At 35.0% G+C, this 23589-nt stretch overlaps 1 protein-coding gene across 3 annotated transcripts in view; it reads right to left on the bottom strand.

Annotated features, from left to right (window-relative positions):
* LOC123716020 (protein doublesex) overlaps positions 1 to 23589 on the bottom strand; it is a 131580-nt gene that overhangs the window by 80415 nt on the left and 27576 nt on the right. For all 3 annotated transcript variants that reach the window (XM_045671494.1, XM_045671495.1, XM_045671497.1), the window contains exon 2: positions 935 to 1078. In XM_045671494.1, the coding sequence (XP_045527450.1) occupies positions 935 to 1078 (144 nt within the window). The remainder of the gene's footprint in view (positions 1 to 934; positions 1079 to 23589) is intronic.

Here is a 23589-nt window from a genome sequence, read left to right as displayed (position 1 = left end):
CATGTAACGTCCCTCGACTTTACGACGAACCTAAAGCGTCGAATTGGCTTTACATAGAAAGAAAATCCATTCGTGAAAATTCATCCAAGCTTGGTTTAGCTTGTCTTACATAGTATTACACGCACTATCAATATCGACAACAATTTAGTAATGAAGTACTTTTTAATTTGCTGAATTTACAAAAAGCTACATATTTTTTTGTCGCTTTATTATCCTAGGCCGCAATAAACTGTCGGCATCATGCATACGCACTTTCTAAGATATTCGTTCTTTTGTTTACAAATTGGGATTGCTTGTTGGACTGTTGTTGACCATGACTAATAAGCTAGTCTTAAATTATCCATACGTTTATCTTCACTCCAAATACACAGTCCCTCCAATGTCGTTATAAAGAGTTTACACTGTACATAGATTAAAACAAATTTAAATTCAGCATTTCCCCACTGTATTGAGATATTCGTTGAGCGAGGAAAAACCATCTCGGTTTTTTTCAATTTGTGAGTTTTCAATTTTATTATTATTAGTATAAGTTAATATTCAATATCTGCATGATAATAAATACAACGTATTATAAAATTCTTGATTTGGTAAATCTTTTGATTAACCTAAATTAATTACTAATGTTAAACAAGAGATAACGTTTCAGTTACAGCACCAATATCGTTACTATAAATCATAATTTCATATATTTTTCATTTAATATTATCATAATGACCAGAGAATTTCAAATAATAACGAAAATAACTCTTCAAAAAGTAATATTATGTTGGTCAATGTTAATATAAGCGCCTATTATATTTGCGAGTAGAATGATATAGATGTTTAATCACTTTCACCCACAGAATTCATGCTGAAAACTGCGTCATATTTTCGTATCAGTTTCCAATAATAATCAATCATTCTAATCACAATTTTCTTTACATAACAATCTTACCTTCATCAATTTTCCGCGAAGCTTCCTCGAGGTCATTTCCCGCGTAGTTCAGTATGACCAGCACAAGGGGCATCATTTCCCACGAATAATGGAATATGTCTAACAGCTTATGACAGTTCTCCACCAGTGGTTCTAATGACAACGCTGTAAAGAGAGAAAATTGTTGTCAGATAGCGGTCAGAATTACGCCATTTTTAAAAGAACACAGACAAATGGAGAGGACGAGGTCTCTGGGGGCAAGTGAAGAAAAAACTGTTGTACTATTCTTATTTCGAAGCAGTTTTTGAAGTTATACTTCTTTTGGCGCGTTAGGGAAAAATGATGAGAGTAAATTTTTATGCGCCCGCGCAGCGTCACAAAAAACCCGACGTCAACGTTTTAGATCCTCCTATTGTTAGTGTCGTTTTTTGTACAAACGTAGAATAAGGCGTAAGATAAAATTTTGAAAGATTTTTATCTTGTTACGCTAAAGAAGTATAACTTCTAACGCGTTTACTTTTTTTTCATTTTCATAACTTTGATGTGAATAAAATAGACAATATAATAGATATGGTTTGTGGACTCAGTTTCCGTACTTAGACTCTCAATAGGTCCGTTGTACGTAAAAATAGATACATAGAAGTTTTTTAGTATTTATATGGTAACAATAACAGCAGTGTTGGCCTAGTGGCTTGAGTGTGCGATGCTAATCCCTGAGAACGTAGATTCGACAACAGTGAAGGAAAACATCGCGAGGAAACCGACTTGCCTTAAATCCAAAAAGTCGACGGCGTGCGTCAGGTACAGAAGGGTTATCACTTGCCTATTCAATTTACAAATGATTATGAAATCTGAGGCCCAGACCTAAAAAGGTTGTAGCGCCATTTTTTATATGGTCACTATAACATGTTGTTAGCTGTTAGTGTAGCTAGCTAATTAAGTAATAACTTACGACAAAAGGTCCCTTATGTAGGGACTGAATAAATCAACCGACATGAATCTCACAACTTTTTATGTTAGAACTGAGTTGCGAGATTTGTTTTTTACAAGTTTTGTTTATGATTGCTTCTCTTTGATAGACTCTATGTCAACTTGTTTACAAGATACTTTAATAGGCAGCTGATCGGCCACACAGCCTTAAAAAAACGCTTAGTCGTGGAACGATCGGCGTTTTTAATATAGAAATACAATTCATTTCAGACAATTCCAAATAATTTTACTTAATAACGATTTTTTTTAATTCCACGTTCCAGTGCCTCCGGTATGAGGTCTATACAAAATCTTTACAAAATGGTGTAAAAAATTATGTACCACAAATAACGGTTCGGTGGCAGTCGATACACAATCTTATACTAGAATAATAAGCCCTGAGTACATACCTCGTTACAATATCTTCTTACCAGGAAGAAAGGCACATAATATTATCAGCCGTAAGGATTTGGAGACATTCTATTAGTTTGGGAACAAAGAGAGGTTAGACTGATGCTAATACCTTGCCTCACGATAGTTCTCAAAAACGCACTAAACACTCACTATAAAATTCTAAATACTGGACGTAACTATTATCAATTATAATTAACAAAAAGTATATGAAAATAAAAATGTGTCTAACGTAACCCGAGTAAATCTCAGCAAAGACTGAACTAATAAATTTGACGTTCGGCCGAGAAAAAATATTTGGGATTACCCTCATAAAAAAATATTAAATTTCTTATTTCGAACACTAGTGCTACCATCATATGGAGCCGTAGTATGGAGCACTCAAGGGCATTCCTATCGGTTTTAATTTGATCGTGCGTATTGTAGCATTTAAGTTGTCAGTATGACAGCTCATGATTGATTTATACACTAGTAATTATGCTCATTAAACTTGAGAAGAATGTTTAAATAGATTATACATAGTCATAAATTATGACAGAAAAGAGTGAACCATTTTGTGTACATTAGTGGCAGTATCACATAACATCAGGTGATTCCTACTGGCCGTTTGCCCCCTGCTAGATATACATGTTTTTGTTTGTACACTGACTGAATTCACAAGAGCTTGTTATATTAGTTAAAAAACTAGGTTTATAGAATAAAATGAAAAAGACTTTATATTACTTGCAAAAAAACATATACATTTTTTTATAATGTATTTTAATTGTAGGATTGTCGTTGTAGGTATTATTGTATTAGTAGTAACTGTTCAGATGGAATAATTAACTGGAAATAAATTTTAAAAATGAAACTTTGATGACGTCCAAGTTACACCTGAATTTAAAAACTATAAGAAACATAGAGAAATGTTGGCCTAGTGGGTTCACCGGGCGACTCTCATCTCTCGTAAGTTCGATCCCCGGCTGTGCACCAATGGAATTTCTTCCTATGTGCACATTTAACATTCGCTTTAACGGTGAAGGAAAACATCGTGAGAAAACCGACATATCTTAGACCCAAAAAGTCGACTGCGTGTATCACAGGCACAGGAAGCTGATCACCTACTTGCCTAGCAGATGAACAATGATCATGAAACAGACTGAGAAGTCTGAAGGCCTAAAGAGGTTGTAGTGTCACTCATAACAAAAAATAAGAGAAAATATAATAATAAAAAATCTGTTTTCTAAACAATTAAAGCGATAAATTCATTTTTAATAGCATTTGTATAGAAATTACAGATTATCTGATGTACAGTGTTGAGCTAGTGGCCGTACTCTCATCCCTGAGGTTGTAGGTTCGATGCTGTGCACCAATGGACTATCTTTCTACGTGCGCAATTAACATTCGTTCGAACGGTAAAGGAAAAACATCTTAAGGAAACCGCTTTAGACCCCAAAAAGTCGACGGCGTGTGTCAGAAGGCTCATCGAAATCGATGTTTTTTTGTATGGAGTGTACTCATTTCACTCAGTTATGTATCCAACTTTGTTTGTCTTGGGTATCGTATCATACAAAAAGTTAGAGATATGGAGGAAAAATACCATTACATTATATTTTTAAGGTCCTTAGAGGTAATATAATGCGGAAATGTTGGGGCTGCGTGTGACCAATAATCAACACTCGGCGTGGTAAGCTTTCGCAATTGCTTGCAGTGCCTCGAGCGCGTACAAATTTACTCAAAGAAGCGCCATTTACGCGTGTCTTGCGCACCCTAAATATTATTGCATGTGAGACGGATATATTATATTTAGTTTCACACTGGCTGAATTCACAATTGCATTATTTATAAAAAGGTAGGGTAGGTTTTATGTTGCATTGTTTTGTTTACATTATGTTATTAGTTTAATTTTTATATTAAGTCTTCTACTGTATTAGTATTAAGTTACTGTAATAGGAAATTAAATAAACAATTATTTTGCTTATTCAAATTGAGTACACAAAAACTGAAAGCGAAATTTTGGCAGCCTTAAGTGTGGTAATAATAATAATCTTATATTTACACGATAAGAATATTTTCTTACCAAGCAATAACTTTGTTTATATATTCAATGTAAATAAATATTTCTTAAGTACCTCACTAAAGACACCGCCCGCTTCATTCAGAGAACTCCTTCGATGACATAACAAATTCGTAGAATTATTTAATTGATACTAACCGCTCAGTTTAAAACTGTTCAGCCGTAAGTTTAGGTGGCGATTGTTGGAGGGTTGTTCAAATCTCTTTGTTTGAAGCTAAGTGTCAACTGACTTTAGTCGTTTCATCGGGATTATAACATAAAATTACGGGTTGCGACGTTGGATTAACAAATAAATGAAACAACTTATGTTTTATGTCTACTGATCAAATTTTATGACGTGGAGTAAGTGATACCTAATGATAAGTGGTATCTTATATTCCATAATAAACATATTTTTTTCCATTTATTTATGGTTCTTATAACTAAGTGACATGTCTGGATTACATAAAGGATATAAGCGATGTCAAACATTATCTTAGCCCGGGTCCCTTGGGTTATATGAGGGCTTCTGAAGGGTGTGTGGAGAGCTGAGGTGTTTTTAGAGGGTAAGGTCTTGCTTCCCTTCTGAATAGCAGAGGGCTTTGAGGGTCCCCGCTTTGACATCCTTGGCGCGGGCCTGCGTAACCCCATTTGCAGATAAAAAAAATATTATATTACAATTGCAACAACACTTACGTTTTTGACTCCAAATATAATGATTGTTAGCAAATGTTAACAATACCATTCGTTTCTCGAAGCAGTTCAGTATCAGAAACCCGGTACCTTCGAACTTTCGACAGATAGAAGTTTTATAGTATTAGTATGGTCACACTATAAGATCTTGTTAGGTCTTGCAACAATATTACAATTTATAAGTATGGGAAAAACTAAAGGGCTCATTTTGGCTTCAAGTATGCGATGTTTGCTAACATTTGGTTTACGCTTCTAATTACATATTAACTAAAATGTATATACATATATATATAACTCTCGTTGATATTAGTATTGTCAACCATAGGTGATATTAAAATTTGAAATGTTCATTTCGACTTAGTGAAACGTGAGCGGAAACAAAAAAGCCATAGATAATGCGAAACACCATAAATAATTCTCTCTACAAAGTAAGCTGTAACGCATAAAACGGATTAAGAAATAGCGTCACCAACTCGTAAACTCAAGGTCTGTTTACGACTTCCCTTTGTCCATCTATTCACAGTTGGTCACACTGACACAAATGCAGCTTTGTAATGTCAAATGTGTCAATTGTCTTTTTTGATTACCGCCATCGTTCATAACCTTACAGATAAAAACTTGAGTAGGTATTCGTTTTTACGATCGTACAGATAATGTCAGTTTGATGGTTTGAAGTATTCATTTTTAACTGTTAAGTATTGAAAATATTTTTTTTATTTTTTATATTATAAGGTCCTTGAAGGTTACAGACTTTCGTGTTATTAATCACTTCGTTGTAATCTTGGGTTTGGATAAAGTTATGTAATTTTTGGGCATGACTAATATGGTTTTATATTTGTTACACGTTATTGTCACTCTTTATTCTTGAATTAAGAGTTATGCACAAAGAGTATCTCGAAAATATGTTGCATATATAATTAGTGATATATCGTGACTTTTTTTGGACTGTGGGGCTATATACCTAATGGTCGATATAGTTTGGTCACAATCTTGTCCTGAGGACTGCCAAATATTTCAAATTTCATTGAAAAAATGGTTAGACAGCTTCTGAAGCTCGTTTACGGGCCATTATCTTACCCTTAGATAAATAAGGACTTGTCGTCACCCAGGCCCCAAGACCCCCCCCCGCCCACATAGTTTAAGTAAGTATAGTCGGATACCCCATAAAGGAAACGCAAGATTTTACAGTTCCCTACTCCTTAGCCAGATCTGGTCGCGTGATTAATAGGTTATTTTTCTATGTACAATAAAAAGTATCTCCAGTGATTATCTTGTCTTGAGCGCTATTAATTACTTTATAGAAAGAATGGGTTGACAGACAGGTTCTGTTTCTAGAATATCATAATCTTGCCTTACGGTAAAGAATGGTTTGAACTCTTAAAAGCCTTAAAATAAAAAAAAGTAGCTGAACAGAGCTTTATAAGAAAGAAGTCCCAGAAATCAGCGTCAAACCGAAGGTATAGCAGGCATCTATATGTAAGTCTATACTTACCCAGGAAAATAAAAATAAATGTTTTTTTGTACTTATATTTTTATACGAACATCACAGTAAATAAAATTTTGCTTTTTAGAATGACAAGACCATCAATAAATTTGTCCCTCTTTTCCGAAGAATGCGTTTTGCTCAAAGCTCACCGAAGTCCAGCTTGAGCATTCTGATAAACGAGGGCCTGGTTATCCACAGTTGCTCCCCTCACACTTTAAAATCGATTTTTATTTAATTTTCGTAATTTTAATTTTGTTTAATATTTCATGCATGTCATTATTTTAATTAAAAATGTATTTTGTAGTACTTTTACCCACGTATCACTGTGCCGAGCGTTGGCAAGCTTTTTTTCAATAAAAAAATAATAACTGATGTTAATAATATTTTAATATAAAAATTAAATAATTTCTAAGGTAAACCTACCTTCCCAATTATATAAATACCTACATATATATTTAGTTACTTTATTAGTATATATATGAGTAGAAATTACGACTCACGCTATATCAGTAACCCCAATTCATCACGTTTACGTAACATATAGCACTGCCTCGTAAAACGTATCGCACGGTTATCTTGCAGTAAAAGAACCGTAAACAGAACAGCATTTTCCTCAATGTCTTTATCCTCCGCTGAGTCCACCCATTTTATATGTGCCAGTGGAATAAATTAGACAATATGAAAAGTCAGGTAAACTTTTACGTGGTTCCCTATAATTTTAAGAAAGAATTTCGTAACTCAACATCTACATCAATTAACAATAAGCAATCGCGAAATATGCTTAAAAGAAGAATAACAATATCCATAGCACAGAATCATACACAGCCCAACCGACAACATCAAAATAAGAAATGTATATGGAATGCTTCTAATTTTACATTTACTGCCAGTTCTCAAATCAAGGGCGCAGAACGGAAGAGAAGAACTTGCAATAAACTCTTCGCCACTCTTTTTAATTTAATTGTAAGGAGCTGCAACCGTTACACCATGTTCCATATGACATCTTACATCTTGAATATATTATGTATTCAATATTTGTATAATTTATATTACATGTTTTACGAAATAAATAAACGTAAAGCATTAATACCATTGTAACGAATATAATTACGTGTCTACACAAGGGTTGCTTTGCAACAAGTATGCTGTCATTGTGGATGAAAAAGGCCTATAGGTAGGCGTTGGCAATACTAACTTCGACTGTCACAACAACATGAGCGTACTGAATGCGTAAATCTCAATATTTCTTCGGCCATAAATCGACATAATGTCCGTTGTTCCAATACAGAATCACCCTAAAATTACTAAAGAGCCCAAAGGACAAACCTAAGAACGCAATAATAAATTTTATGCCGTACATGATACAGTTTCGTCTTTTGTTTTTGACGGCAAAATTCGTAGACGCAATTAATATCTTCTTTGTCACGCTTCTTGACGTTATGCAGGTAGGTATTTAAAGGCGCTTGTATGGTGGCGGCATCTTTGATATTTTCACGGTAAAAGTTTATCATACCGAGAAAACGTCGTAGTTCTTCTACGGTTTGTGGTTTTGGAAAGTCTGTAATAGCTTGTACCTTCTCTTGGGGTGGCTGTATTCCTTCCGCTGTGACTTGGTGACCGAGGAATTTCACAGTTGGCTGGCCAACGTCTTCACTACAAAAAACAGCGGCGCTACAACCTTTTTAGGGTGCCTAACATTTCTGCATTTGTTTCACGATCATACGATCATTTGTCAATCTAATAAACAAGGGGATCAGCCTCCTTTGACACACGCCATCTATTTTTGTCAAAGGCAAGCCGGTTTCCTTACAATGTTTTCCTTCGCCGAGTGAATGTTAAATGCACACATAGAAAGTCCATGGTGCACAGCCGAGAATCGTACTTACGAACTCGATGAGAATCACACGCTGAAGTCACTAGGCCAACACTGAAGTTCTCAACGGAAGCGCAAGTCAAGCCTTGAATTTTAAAACTGCATTACTTCAGTTATATATGTATTTGTAAACGGTCATTAATTATTATCGGCATTCACAGTAACGCCATAAAACGCCCCTGTGAAAAACATAGAAAATGTTTCAACGTATTTATTTTTAATGACGCCATTGTTAGACATTACCAGGATATTGTTTTACGTGCTTGAACGTTAAAGGGCTGAGTACTTTAGTCAGTAGTAGGGCGAATAATAAAATACATAGTTGCTTCGATCACTTAGGCTACAAACCATGTGAATGCTTAGGCAATCCAACTTCTTGATACAATAGGAAGAAACCTAAAGAGAACTAGACCTATTTAGTTACTAAAACTAGTGGGGTGTCTCGGACACACGAACATAGTGTCAAAACATTATGGAACATTAAAGACTGTTAATGAATATTGCCTTAGTTTAAACTATTCACTAGTATTGTAGATCTATATATTAATGTAAAGTCGCAATCTTTTGTGAACTTTAATGTAGGAAAAAAAATTGTTGCTTCGAACTTTAGTATAAATCCTTTCGAGAGATTAATATTAATAGATTTTACATGACAAAATGGTCAAAAATGTAATTTTTAAACTTGTACTTAATACTTTTGAATCAACCGCGTCAAACTTTGACGGCAGAAGAACGTTTAAAAAACTGTCATATCACCAGAAAACTTTATGCTTAGAATATATAATTAGAATATTTTTTTATAATTAATATGTTTTTAATCATAATAGTTTATTTTTACAGACAATTTTGAAATCAATTTTAACATTAAATAGATTATCACAGAATCATCCGTTGAAGCAACTGTCTCAGTTAAATTTAATAGTTAATTATCGTTCTTTCGTTCGTTGTAGCGATTCCAATACAGTTTCAGTTTATAAAATTCTTATCCAATATGCAATATATATAATAAGTTTTTTAAGAAAGCTTATTGTAGGCATTATTTATGTATTACTAATTAAATACCTAATTCCTGCTTTATATACATACCTACATACTACTGACTATTAATACGATATTCTATATATATATATATATGTTAAGAGACATATTAAACAAATTTATAGTTTTCTAGACGTTTCCTTCACACGCTGTTGGCATCCAATACCCATCAAGTTTCTACTATAAAATATAAAATAATAACTTAAATAAACGGCTCAAATATCTCGTATTTTCTCCATTTTAGATTTTGTTCCCTTGGGATACTTCTGGGCTGTGGGATTCAAGTTCACAGATTAATGAAGTAAGTTGGCGCTTGGTACATAATACCGGTGACTCTAGGGCTTGGGCTTTCCTCGTTCAACGAATAAGTGGCGTCAAAGATCCATTGCCACGGGAACTAAATTTTACATTTGTTTTAATTTTCTATTTATAAATTGTTAAATAATATTATTACTGTCTAGTTTAATTAATGTATAGTTAATTATATCTTTCAACCCAAACAGGTTTTCTTTGGCATTATGTAATGTTATGGCTCACTCTTAGGTACCTACAATACCAAATAAGTCACTGTAATAAATTAGCATATGGGAACCGGTCGGACCCATATCCCACACCAAAAAAAGGTTATCAATGGCGTAATTCAAATAACGTATGTAACGGTTACGGCCGCGAAATGTAACTTTATAATCAGTTGCGTTACGAGGCGGCGATTCGGCCAATCAGAGCGCACAGCCACGCCTACAGCGCGTCTATTGGGCGAACGGCCAACTTTGAATATAGAACCACTTTTTTACTCTAACGCCTACGAGCTACGTAAGTTTGTATTTTTCTATTCCATTACGAATTCACATCCGTTAAACTACTGTGGTCAAACTTGTTGATATAAAGAGTTGACTGATTGCTTTAGTATGTTTGGTATTAGATAAGCAAAATATTTAATAGAAAGCCTTAATTAAGAGAAAAATTTGTCACGAGATTTTCGTGCTTTGTTCGTTTACGGATTGGGGGTAATACCAACACTTGCGTATTACCAGACAGTCGGTTTGGTTCCCACAGCTAAATTTGAACATTTGCTATTAAATAATATTAATTAGTAATTAAGACCTGAAACTCATTAGCTCAATTTCATAGCACAGATTAATGACTGTTTCCTTGTTGTTGATAAAACCATTTTTTTATATTTAGAAATATTGTATACCGATTCTGTAAGAGATATCGTAAAAAACACGATTTATTAGTCTTGTTACGTAGATTTTTATTTTCGAATTTGGAGGGCTCCTCAAGGAAGTAAAAAATCTTTAAAAAGTTTTTTTTTTAATTTTATTACGTAAAATAAACAGGATGTTTAGTTAAAAGAGAAAGTGTACAAACCACAGTAGGTTTTTTTTTTATGTAACAGGAGGCTCACCTGATGTTAATTGATACTGTTACGAAGACGGGTCGACTACAATGTTTCTAGGTTTTTCCACTACTTAGAGAACTTTTCAGCAGGCTGTAATATGATTTCTGACCGTTTCAGGAGAGGGTCAATCACATATTAGAAAATTATAATTTCCATAATGTTACCCTAGTTTTCAGGAAGCTGAAACCTTTTTTCAGTCAGTTTCAGAACATGTGTAGTCGATTGGTGCAGTTTTCAGGAGACCCGTTTTCAGGCGTTTTCAGGCCTAGGTATACCCCTTTGATGAAGGAATATTCTAGACCGAACTTTCTAGTTGTGAGACAAGGACGAAATGATACGAGAGAGAGAGAGAGAGAAGATCAGAACTTTCTCGAAACTAGACTGAGCACTCTAGAACGCCGTACGACAAGGACGGAGCAACGTGCGAAAGAGACAAAGAGTGTGGACGTTCTAGAATTGTGCAATCGCTACTCAGTAGCAAGCCCGCCTAGAAAGTTCTCGAATATTGTTTAGAATTATTCCCAGGGATATATAAGCGAGCCGAAACGCGACTAGTCGTCTTTAGTTGTGAATGCGATAACAAGAGCGAAACACCGAAGCGATAAAGTGCGAATAAAGTGAATATAAGTGATAAAGTACTGTGTGAAGTGTGCATAAGTGAAGTAATTAGTGACTGTGTTTTTGTGTGTTATTAGTGCATCTCTGCAATTAATTTGTGCCCATAAATTTCTCATTGATTTATCAAGAAATAAACTTTTGAAGAAATCTACGGCATTTTCTATCCGATCCCCTAGCTCGTAACAATACCAACGCCCATGGACACTCACATAGCCAGAAGGTTCGCAAGTTCGTTGCCAGCCTTTTAAGACTTGCGCTTTAAGTATGCTCTTTTCATGGATTTCCTGTATCGTGGCCATTCGACATATAACTTTGTTTCCACAAAAACATTGTAAGGACTTCATAACCTGAGTTATCTTTGCTTGATTTAAGACATGTGCAGGGTATTAAGGGCCTCATAGCCTAGCGGTCTTTGTATGTGACTGCTGTGGTGAGGGGTACTGGGTTCGATTCTCGGTTCGAGTGCAAGTTTTAATTTAATTTAAATTTGTTTTCGGCCTTTGGTAGGGTTGTACGGTACCGGGCGAGTGCTTAAACCATACATGGAGGGCACGGTCGAATTTCTATAGTATGCAGTGCGAACTATAGAAAGGAGACTGTGTAGGTTTGGAAATGTAGCAATACGTTCTAGGCCGAGGATGGAAATTACAAGTGGTCAGTAATTCAACATTCCTTCGCCCGGGTCCCTTGGGTAGAATGCCTGGCCCGAGGGCCTATCTCAAGGGCGTGTGAAGAGCTGAGGTGTTTTTAGTGGGTGGGGTCCCGCTACCCCTCTGAATAGCAAAGGGATTTGAGTGTAGACCCAGCCCCACAGTCCCCGCGTCAAGCTCGATATCCTTGGCGCGGGGCTGCGCAAGCGCATTTTCACCTCATACAAAAAAAAAATGTGCAGGGTATTACTAAGTACCTACCTGCTCGGGTAATGTTAAGTTTTTAACCAGAAAAGAAACCGTACAAGGTCAGATTTTTGTATCTTTTTCCTGATCTTTTGTCTGCATATACTGTTTAGACAAGTTTACCCATTTGTGTCTGAAACACGCCGTCGACTATTTGGGTCTAAGGCACCTCACCTTGTCTTCCTTCAAGGTACGAGCGATATAAAGTACACGTAGAAAATGCATTGGGCTCGGATTTGAAAATACGACAGGAGAGTCTCACAGTTTAACGTACTTCATAATATCGAAGGAATTCCAGTTCGTTATCAATGTTTAAAAAGGTTCAAAGCTTCTCTGTCCGCGGACCATTCTGGCTGAACGAGATTTAAAAAGAATTGGATTTGCAGCGCATTGGTCCCGTTGAAAGGATTGTACAATAGATTTCAGGATGGACCAAATCATGAAAAATCAGTATCTCGCGCCACCGCTTATAAACCAATGAGTATGTGTTAGATTGAATAACAAAAGTTTAATAACTGAAATAAGACAGTCTAAGGATAACCTTATTTGCGAACATAATTCAGTCGGCAGTTGCGCGGCAAAATCTACCTTACGCTCAGTTGTACGACACACGAACAATAATCATTAATTTCAAATCAAAATCATTTATTAATTTAGGTAACACTATGTTAACTAATAAACGTCAATAAAGAAATACATATTAAATGCTTCTATTTTTACATTGAATGCCAGTTCCCAAAACAAGGGCGTAGAACTATAACCATTACACACTCATCCACATGACCAAGATTTGTCCTCTATCAGCAGTAGGCATGATGAAACAGGGCCACACACTTACATTCTCATGGGTACAATACTCAAATATATAGGTCAAATAACTAACATCACCGCATACACGAATTCAAGTCCGACCAGTCACCACAAGTAGCACCCGTTCACGAGTATGACGCATGGTCAGCCATGCTGAGTTAGACTCGATCTAACTCAAGTTTATTAGCAATGTTAATTACTACAAAGCGCTTCTTTAATTAAATAATAAGTATAATCACATTTAACACGATACCAGACAGTTAGTTAAGTCTGTTAAGTACTATTTATTTACCCTAAAATTTACAAAGGATTAATTATTTATGAGTTTAAACTAATTAAATAATTATTCAATTTTCTGAAAACAGAACAGAGATTAAATCAAAGTTATTGCAATGGTTCTACTATATTTATTTTGCGTGTTTGTTTTGGATGAGTTTATAAGCTAACAATAATGTTACACGAAAGGACAAAGACCTTTTTGGTTCCTAGCATTTTTGTAGCTTTAAATTGATAAAAGTTCTTAATTTAAATTTTTGAATTGTCATAAATTGTACAGAGGAAGAGTTATGTAACCATAACATTAGTTAAGTTACACGTTGAACATTTTAAATTTAAACATAACCTATGATCAATGTTTGACAATTGACTTGATTTAAAAAAATTGCGTTCGCCTAAATAACTACCGTACCACGAGTTATGTAACCTAACATTAGTTATTATTATATATATTTAAGTAAATATGTCGTCATCGCACATATGGCACCAAAACACATACCCATACACAAAGTTAATTGTAATACAATATTCTTATTTCCGATAACGTCCAAAAATGTCGACATGCATTGAAGATTTATTACCCTTAGATGAGCGAAAGTGGTTTTTGTTACTGTCGCAACCCCACTGCCCTTAAGGCCCTATTCCAGCACGCATTGCTCTGACAGTGTCTCGGGGTGGACTGCGGTACACAATGGAGGCGCGCCGGCCCGTTATAACAATTAGTTATGTAAAACATTAAATTAATGTAATGTTATCATTTTTTTTCTGAAATGGATTCCTGGCTTACGATATTGTGTAAATTCCAAAATACTGTTCCATATACATTTTCAAAGTATCAAAAATTGGCTATGTCTTGATTTTTTTCCTATCGAGCGAAGTTATTTAAATCATGTATCGATCTTTCAAAATGGATACATAAACTACTCAACTCCACCATACATTTTTTCCATTTGCCCTACATCAAGAAACGATGACAAAAAATAGTACTTTTTTGGAGTTGTGCGACCATATAGGCTCTTAATTTTATGTTCATGTTTGGTTTTAAAGCCAGTCGTTACCAAGCTTCAAACAAAGAGTTTTATTTAACCATCTCTAACAAAAATCGTCACCGAAATTCAAATTATGATTTTAATTTAACAAACGTTTGACGTCCAATATAACCTGAAGTCTCAGTTCAGAAAATTACTATCAACCTTAAGTTCAAGATACAAGGTATACTTTAGTTTACGCTCAGGATAGAGTAGTATTGGTCTTGAAAGTGCGACCCAGAACAATCAACCGTGCGGTCAAACGGTCGGCCAATGGAATTCTATGTGGATAGGTAGCACTCGCTTGTATGGTGAAGGTAGTCGTGATGGCAACTGGCACGAAATTTTAAAGTCAAACATAAAAGGCCAAGGGCTACAACGGCAGGTTTAGGTTCCGCCGATAACCTACTCCCTCAGTCTCATTAAGTTATACCCAATTTTTGTGATGGCATTGCTATAAAAATTAGTTTTAAACATATTTCGGTTAAATTGTAAATAAACGTTTATTTCTAAACAACCGTTATCACAGTTAAATAATGCAAATGGCGTTATATATTAAATTGATTAACCATACAAATATTTTATTCATTTAACGAATCGGTCAGTTACTTTCAGTTGTATTAAATCCATCGTTAGGTTCATTAAAAAAGCCACTTAACTGAAGAGGCTCTGTACGTGTTAGAGAAGTATAGTTAGCTATTCACAAAGCGATTCTCGCAATATTAATCGCTATCCCCAAGGCGCGGCTTTGCGGCTAGTCGACTGCTTTAATGGTCCTTAATACTGTGTGTTAAGGTTCAAAATATAAATGAACGGGGAGGAGTCAAACTGACAGTTATTAATGACTTCTTGTGAGCACATAAAGCTATTGTCTAAGTAGAAATGAGTGTCTAAGATAAAACGTTCTATATACGAAATTATTGTAAATTTGTAACGGATAAATTTCGCGGGTTCTATTATTGTCGAAACAATAATTACACCGACAATAAAATTAACGTCTTAAGTTATGTATTTTTTGTAGCAGTGTTGGCCTAGTGGCTTCAACGTGTGACTCTCATCAATGAGGTCGTAGGTTTCATCCCCACGGCTTTGCACCAATTGACTTTCTATGTGAGAATTTAACATTCGTCAACAACAATCGAACATTGCTTAGTCCCAAAAAGTTGACGGCGTGCATCAGGTACAGGAGGCTGATCACTTGCCTATTATATTGACAAATGATCATCTAACACATACACATAAATCTAACACATACACATAAATCTAGCACAGAATATGAAAATGAATTGTGCAAAATATTTTATTTTAGTACATATATTTCTAGTAGTAGGTATATATTTTTATGGGTTGTAAATGACAAGCTTAGTTGCACGTAGTCACGCCTTCTAACATAGTTGCGAAGGCTAACCCGAAAGTCGTAAAAGTTAACATTAACAGTTAAATTATTACTAAAACACGATTATATGGCTAAAACGTGAGATTATTTTGATTTTTTTTACAAAAAAGTTAATACTAAAAAATACACGATAAAGTTGGCCAATATAAAGTTATAATGGCGATCAAATTTGTCTTAAAAAGTAGAATAGAAGTCACAATTACATTAGGAGTCATATCATTATAGTCAATTTTTATATATTATTTTATAAAATCATCAAATTATTAAAATATATTACATTATATATTAATGATGATAATTATTACATTATCAAATTAATATTAAATTATAAAGTTTCACACAACTAATAATTAATAAATTAATAATTTTTAACCCAAAATAATATATTAAGTCGATTTTAAAGAAAGATCTTTGACTGTTTAATAAATATTATAAACCTTGATTACCATACAAAAGGTGATTTACTATATAACAATTAATGGCGCTACAACCTTTTAGGTCTGAGCCTCAGATTTCTGTATGCTTCATGATCATTTGTAAATTGAATAGGCAAGTAGTTGATCGTGCCTGACGCACGCCGTCGACTTTTTGTGTCTAACGCGAGCAGGTTTCCTCACGATGATTTCCTTCACCGTTCAATCTAATGTTAAATGCGCACATAGAAAGAAAATACATTGGTGCATAGCCGGGGATCGAACCTACGACTCGCACGAGGGATGAGAGTCGCACGCTGAAGCCTAGGCCAACACTGATTTCACTATACAGTTCCCGATTAATTTTTGGCACAGCCGATCTCTACTTCGACAGATGTCTATTCTTATACTTAAAGATATTTATGTTTTTTTGAACGTATAGGGACTTTTATTAAATTATACATACAGGGAACAGATAAAAATTATGAGCTTCTTAGACAAAGGTACGCAACTATCAAGATAGTTCAAGTTGCTCTAATACATTTTTTTGCCTTAATTTTATATCTTCTTAGTATAGATTTAACAAATGCATGATAAGCAGCTGATACCGTATCGTGCTTAACAGTTTCCTTTAGTCGTTTCAACACATAAACGAAGCTGCCTACTTGGTCTTCGCCGCTTTGCAAGGTTTTGAAGAAAAATAAACGTACATAAACTACACACAGATATCTGCATCTGTTTCGTAATGTTTTTCTCAAATAGATGACCAGTACACACACGATTTCTAGATCAAAAGCACGGTTTCTTCAAGATTTCCTTTACCGTACGAGCGGGTGGTAAATGCCCACATGAAAAAAAATTATGTCTACACTAATATAATATTGATGAGTTTGAATGAATGTTATAATCTCAAAACTTTTTAATGTTAAGTTTTATATGTTGTTATTTGAGATAATATGTATCTGGATTAAATTTAAACAATTTGTAGAATATTGTATTTATATGATTTCTGAGTAATTAAAATAAAGCTTTTACGTTATTTTTTTTATGGGACAGGAGGCAAAAAAGAAGACGGCTCACACCCCCGCAACACCAGGCAAGTATGTTGCTGTAGTGTATACATATAGGACATCTGCACCAAGACGTAGATAGGTCAACAGCCGTATGTAAGTGGATCAGTGGTTCACTCGTTGAATCTCTTGAGTCTTGGCCATTGCCATTCAGTTGCCTGCTTCAGTCTTAAATTTTTTTAGTTTCATAAAACAGGGGTTAAACGGGCTTACCTGATGTTAAGTGGACATGGAAACACTCAAGAGCTCGCGAGTCCTTTTAAGAATAGGTACGCTCTTTATGGATTACACTCCAGACAATTCTCCATGGAACTACACAATCTGAGTTCGCCATCCCCTTTCAAACAACGGTCATCTAGAAGCACGCTGGAGTTTCACCCTTTCGTTGTTGATATCCCCAGGTACCGTATTGCACGATTTGGTTCGTAGTTTCTTATAAAAACAGTAGAGGAGTGGAATCCCTTTTTTTAAAATAGGGGTAAACGGGCAGGAGGCTCACCTGATGTCAAGTAATATCGCCGCCCATGGACACTCTCAATGCCAAAGGGCTCGCCAGTGCGTTGCCGTCCTTTTAAGAATAGGTACGCTCTTTATGGATGACACTCCAGACAATTCTCCATGGAACTACACAATCTGAGTTCGCCATCCCCTTTCAAACAACGGTCATCTAGAAGCACGCTGGAGTTTCACCCTTTCGTTGTTGATATCCCCAGGTACCGTATTGCACGATTTGGTTCGTAGTTTCTTATAAAAACAGTAGAGGAGTGGAATCCCTTCTTTTAAAATAGGGGTAAACGGGCAGGAGGCTCACCTGATGTCAAGTAATATCGCCGCCCATGGACACTCTCAATGCCAAAGGGCTCGCCAGTGCGTTGCCGTCCTTTTAAGAATAGGTACGCTCTTTATGGATGACACTCCAGACAATTCTCCATGGAACTACACAATCTGAGTTCGCCATCCCCTTTCAAACCACGGTCATCTAGAAGCACGCTGGAGTTTCACCCTTTCGTTGTTGATATCCCCAGGTACCGTATTGCACGATTTGGTTTGTAGTTTCTTATAAAAACAGTAGAGGAGTGAAATTCTTTTTTTTAAAATAGGGGTAAACGGGCAGGAGGCTCACCTGATGTCAAGTAATATCGCCGCCCATGGACACTCTCAATGCCAAAGGGCTCGCCAGTGCGGCAAAGGACGGCAGTCCTTTTAAGAATAGGTACGCTCTTTTCTTCCTTGCATCCATTTCTTCCTTAGGGATTCATATGAGTTCGATTAGGCGGCGGTTATAGGCCTACCAAAATCTCACCAATCTCACAACTCACTTAACATTAAGTGTGATTGTGGCCAAACGTTAAAAAAAAATACAAGCTTGAAGTAACCTCACTTGATAGATAGATAGCGCATAGAGGATGCGACGAACAAATTCAGCTCAAACAACACCATGGGTGGAGCCAAACATTCCATATCCACTTCCTGTAGGACCAATCAATAGTTCGTTCAATAACAATGGTTATAGAAGTGTTATCGAAGTAGGCGGTCATTTCCTGTACCACTGGGCTCCGGTCACGTAGTGCGTATAACAATGTAACGTTTTTCATGTTTTATTTGTCTGAATGTGCTCTTGTTTCTCGCCGGACGTTCGCGATAGCTTGCCCCTATTCCGGAAATATAAATAAAGTTTTGTCACTAACTTTGACGTAATTACGTTCGTAAAGCGTAGATCTAATTGATCTTTGTCTAAAGTCATCACAATTTTTAATACAATACTTTGATTTATTCGATGTGGATATAACTATATTCGACGCTTACTATATATTTGAAACGGTTATTTATTAACTGGTACACTTATATATCACTATATGTATCAGGAACGATCACCGGTTAAGGCCTGGGGACGTACTTCGCTGTATTTACGTATCTTAAATTGAATTAAAAATATTTTTTAATGGAAATCCACAATTGGACACACGTGGACTGTTGTATTGCCAAAGGCTGACAACGCACGCGCGAGCGCTTTGGTATTGAGAGTATTCATGTGTGGTATCACTACACAAATTAATTAAAATATGTAACATAGAAGAAAATATTAAAGAAAACTACTTACATTTTTAGAATCTAAAACTGTTCGTAATTATAATTAAAAAGAAATTGAATATAAAAAGTTTGATCCCTCTCAGAATTTAAATTTAAAAAAATTGCAGATTTGTCAAAATGCAACTAAAATAGTGAAGAACTTTCCGGGTAAATATAACAAAAAATTATAGATTACTAGCTGACCCGGAAAACGTCGTTTTGCCAGGTACCTATATTATTTCCAGGTAACATTTTTTAGTTCAATAAAAATAACTATCTACTATAATAAAAAATAGGGGTGGATCGTAGATGGGTGACAATTAAGGGTTGTAATTGTTTTTGTATGCTGTATCATTTAAAAAAAATGTCTTAAAAATAAAAATATTTTTTTCTGGGGTGGACACTCCTTATCACCTAGGGGTTTGAAAGATAGATAGTAGCTGATTTTCAGACTTACTGAATATGCATAAAAAATTCATAAGCATCGGTCGAGCCGTTTCGGAGTATGGCAACGAACATTGTGACACGAGAATTGTATATATATTGTATTATATATAGAGATGAGGAATTTAACGTAATTTTGACTGGTTTAAATATTGATATTTCAACTCGACAATTTTTTTATTGCTTTAGGTTAGTAAACGTTACGAATTTCACCCTTTAATAAAGCGAAATTTATAGCTTCATCAACAATATTATATAGAGCAAGACTTTATGTATCCATCATAGTTATTTATGGTCTCATAAATATGCACTATCCAGTGTAATGAAAACATAAACGCGGAAAGCAGGAAGAATAGACATTAAGATAGCGTATCATAAAACTGATATAAACTTAAGTTTGAGTTGAACCGCTAGTTGACGAAGCCAATGAAAGCTTTTTATTACGCTATGAAAGCATCGCTTCTAACTTTGGTTCTCGAATGTAACATCGGACGTCCAGGCAGAATACGAAATTCCACCCGTATCACCTCGACATCCGTCGTTCCACAACTGACTGCAACCCGCTGCCCACTGAAATAATTTTCGAACCAATTCGACTCCTTCAAAAGATCGTACGAATTTTTCAACGATCGGCAACGCACTCACGAGTTCTTTGGCAATGTAAGTGGCGGTATCATTTAACATTTGAAGTGTTTTATCGGTTATGAATTTTGACTTACCGCATTTATGTCCTTTGATCGTTATTTGTTCAAATGACAAAAATATATTTTGTGTCTAAAGATTACAGAAGCTTAAATTGTCAATCCAGAGACGCAATTTATGAAAGTTAAAATATGACCACAATCAGTTTGATTAATTAGTTGATTGCGATAATCTCAGGAAACTCTGGCTGGTATTGACAATTATATATTATTTAAAAAGTATTGAAAACAGTAGTAATTCCACTTGTATAATAATATGCTTGTGGTAGCGTAATTTTCTTAGTTTTCACCAATAAACTTGGGAGAAACAGATGCTTTGTTCCAAGCAATGAATGTCTAATTATATTTTTTTATCTATAAAAACTTTGTCGAACCTTTTTATAAGCATTAGAACTCAAGATATCTATTGAAAACATTCAGTGTAATGAGCATAATCTATAATTAAACTAACAAACTCTAGCATTCCCTAAAAACTGCCTAGACGTTTGTAACTTTGACAGGTAGCAGTCATGTATCCAAAAATATCAACTACGGGATTTATTACGTTAAAAACGTTTTTGTCTTCTACTACGATGGTAACAGAATATTTTATTCAAACACACAAATGTACAGTATTTAAAATATTTGTAACCTACATAATAATAATTAAAAATGGATAAATAGAAAATTTAAACAAATTTAAAAATCTTTCACGGTGGCTGTATTGCGATATTTATTCACTGCCCAAGAGTCTACGCCAAAGGGAACAAAACCAAAGTTGTAGGACTCTTAATGTGTTAGAACCAGTTCTAATACCGTACGGAAGATTTCATTATTTACAAACAAAGGTTCGAAATGTAAACATTTTCAATTAAACAATAGATGATGTAATCAATTACATAATCGTAACAGACGTAACGTAAATTAAATGCCTGAAGTAAATTTATTAGTATTACTTATGAGTGAGATTCAAAATAAGACAAACCTTTGACCCCCGTATATACAATATATTTTGTAGATAGGTCAGACTTCCCTGTCAGAGTCAAAACTGTATTTGACTGACGACTCCGACGGTATGTTGCTCTTCCTGTGTAAATCATTTAAAATTGAAATGACGTAGACAGGGATTTATGTAATCATTAAATCGATTCAGCCGTTTATATATATACAGAATGGCGAAAAAGTCGTGAATCAAAACACAACTAGGGATTAGATGGGGTCAATAGCTGCAAAAAATTGTTCTACGGGAGAGGTCCTTAAACTCGACCCCTGCAGAGTTATCATTAATTTTACGTTTTTAAAAGGAAATTTCTTTTTTTAATAATTCTTATTACAATTCGAAAAAATCTACATCCTGTATCTTTTTCATAATATCCACTGGATTGGTACTGATGAGTCCTTGCGTTAGGCATGCTATTTATTGTTGTTTATTGGGTGTATTTAAATTTTACGAAATGAAAATTTCGCAAATCATAACTTTGTTGTTTGTACACTGTTAAAAAAATACTCTACTGAAAAGTAACTTTGTATTACAAGTTTTGGCGCATTTAATAAGGATTCTGAAAAGGTATTAGACATGGCTATCAGTGGCTATAATTTCATTCTAGGAATGTCGTAACATTGTAAAAACCGCTGGCTCGAGCTAGATGCAACTCGCCCAAAACCGAGATACCTGGAATTCCTTGGAGGAGGCCTTCACCTGTGGAAGGGTTCTTGAAAAGAAGTAGGGAAATAGATATTTAAAAAAAAATAGGAAAAAATAATTAGTATAATTTACATTTCTTAAAAATATATATGTAATATATGCATTAAGTTTGTTCTTTAAAATAAATAAACAGGCTTTTTTATTTGTTATTTTATTTTATCATGTAAGGTATCCTTTTTTTAAGTTAGATCAAACTGCACACGATGCATAATTAATATGTTTAATTAGAACTCAGCAACTAATTAATGAAGCATATAGTAATGAAAGATTACCACACCCAGGAGCGATGACAAGGCCGCATGCTTAAAGGACCGCCGGTTTACGACTTCTGGCAATGGGCCCAAACGCGTATTTTTAACATTAGCGCTGGTACTCAGTAACTCAAAAACAAACAACGCACCTCGATTCTACAACTTCACTTCTCGGTTCTTTTCGTTGAATTAACATTAAACTATTAAGAAGACAATCGGTTTTATAGTGGTAGTTATCTTCACGGAAACTCTAGTAAAAACCTGACCACGCACGCTGTAAAGCACGCGAAACGTCGGAAAAATTTAAATTTTACGAGTTTTTACAAGTACGACCAGTAACCACAAGTAGCACCCGTTCACGAGTATGACGCATGGCCAGCTATCGGCCCCCTCGCCATATTTTAGGGAGAGAGACAACCTAACGCATGGACGACGTATCAGCCACAACTGAGTGTTCTGCTATAACTAATGACTGCAGGGATTGAAGCTTAACTAAAATAAAAGGTGAACAATGTATACAATTTAGACAAAAACAAAGTCGTTAGTAATGAACTCTACCCTATTATTTATCATTGTAGACATATTTATTATTATTTATCAATTTAATAATTATTAACTTACAAATATTACACTTCACTTAGGTATTACAGCCGCTATCCTCGAACACTTTGTCAACGTTAGAACAAATTTGCATTTAAAATACTCTTCATTAAGCGTTATGTATGCGTACACCGTCTATGCAAAGCGCGATTATCATTCAAAACGATTCTATGAAACTTTTCGATCCATTTCCGATGATTCGCGAACACCTGCCGTGTTTGATTTCATGAGAGGAATAATTTATAGACGAATTAAGAGCCAAGGTTGTAGCTCAAACTTTTCATAATGTTATTAATGTTTCGTATGAACTGAGAAGGCAAATGTTCGCCAACTGTGAAAGAAAACGACGTGGGGAAACCGACCTTTGGCCCTAAGATCGTCACGTAATACTTTTGCCACTGAGAAAAATGTGAGTGCAAGTTGCTGAGTTTAATATGTAATTAATATTCAAATTCCATTCATGAATTTTCGCACATCCTTTTATTTCCCAATACGACACAGTTCTATACCAA

Source organism: Pieris brassicae, chromosome 11 (genome assembly GCF_905147105.1).
Source record: "Pieris brassicae chromosome 11, ilPieBrab1.1, whole genome shotgun sequence".
Classification (NCBI taxonomy): Eukaryota; Metazoa; Arthropoda; class Insecta; order Lepidoptera; family Pieridae; genus Pieris; species Pieris brassicae.
This window is presented reverse-complemented; position numbering and strand designations above follow the sequence as displayed.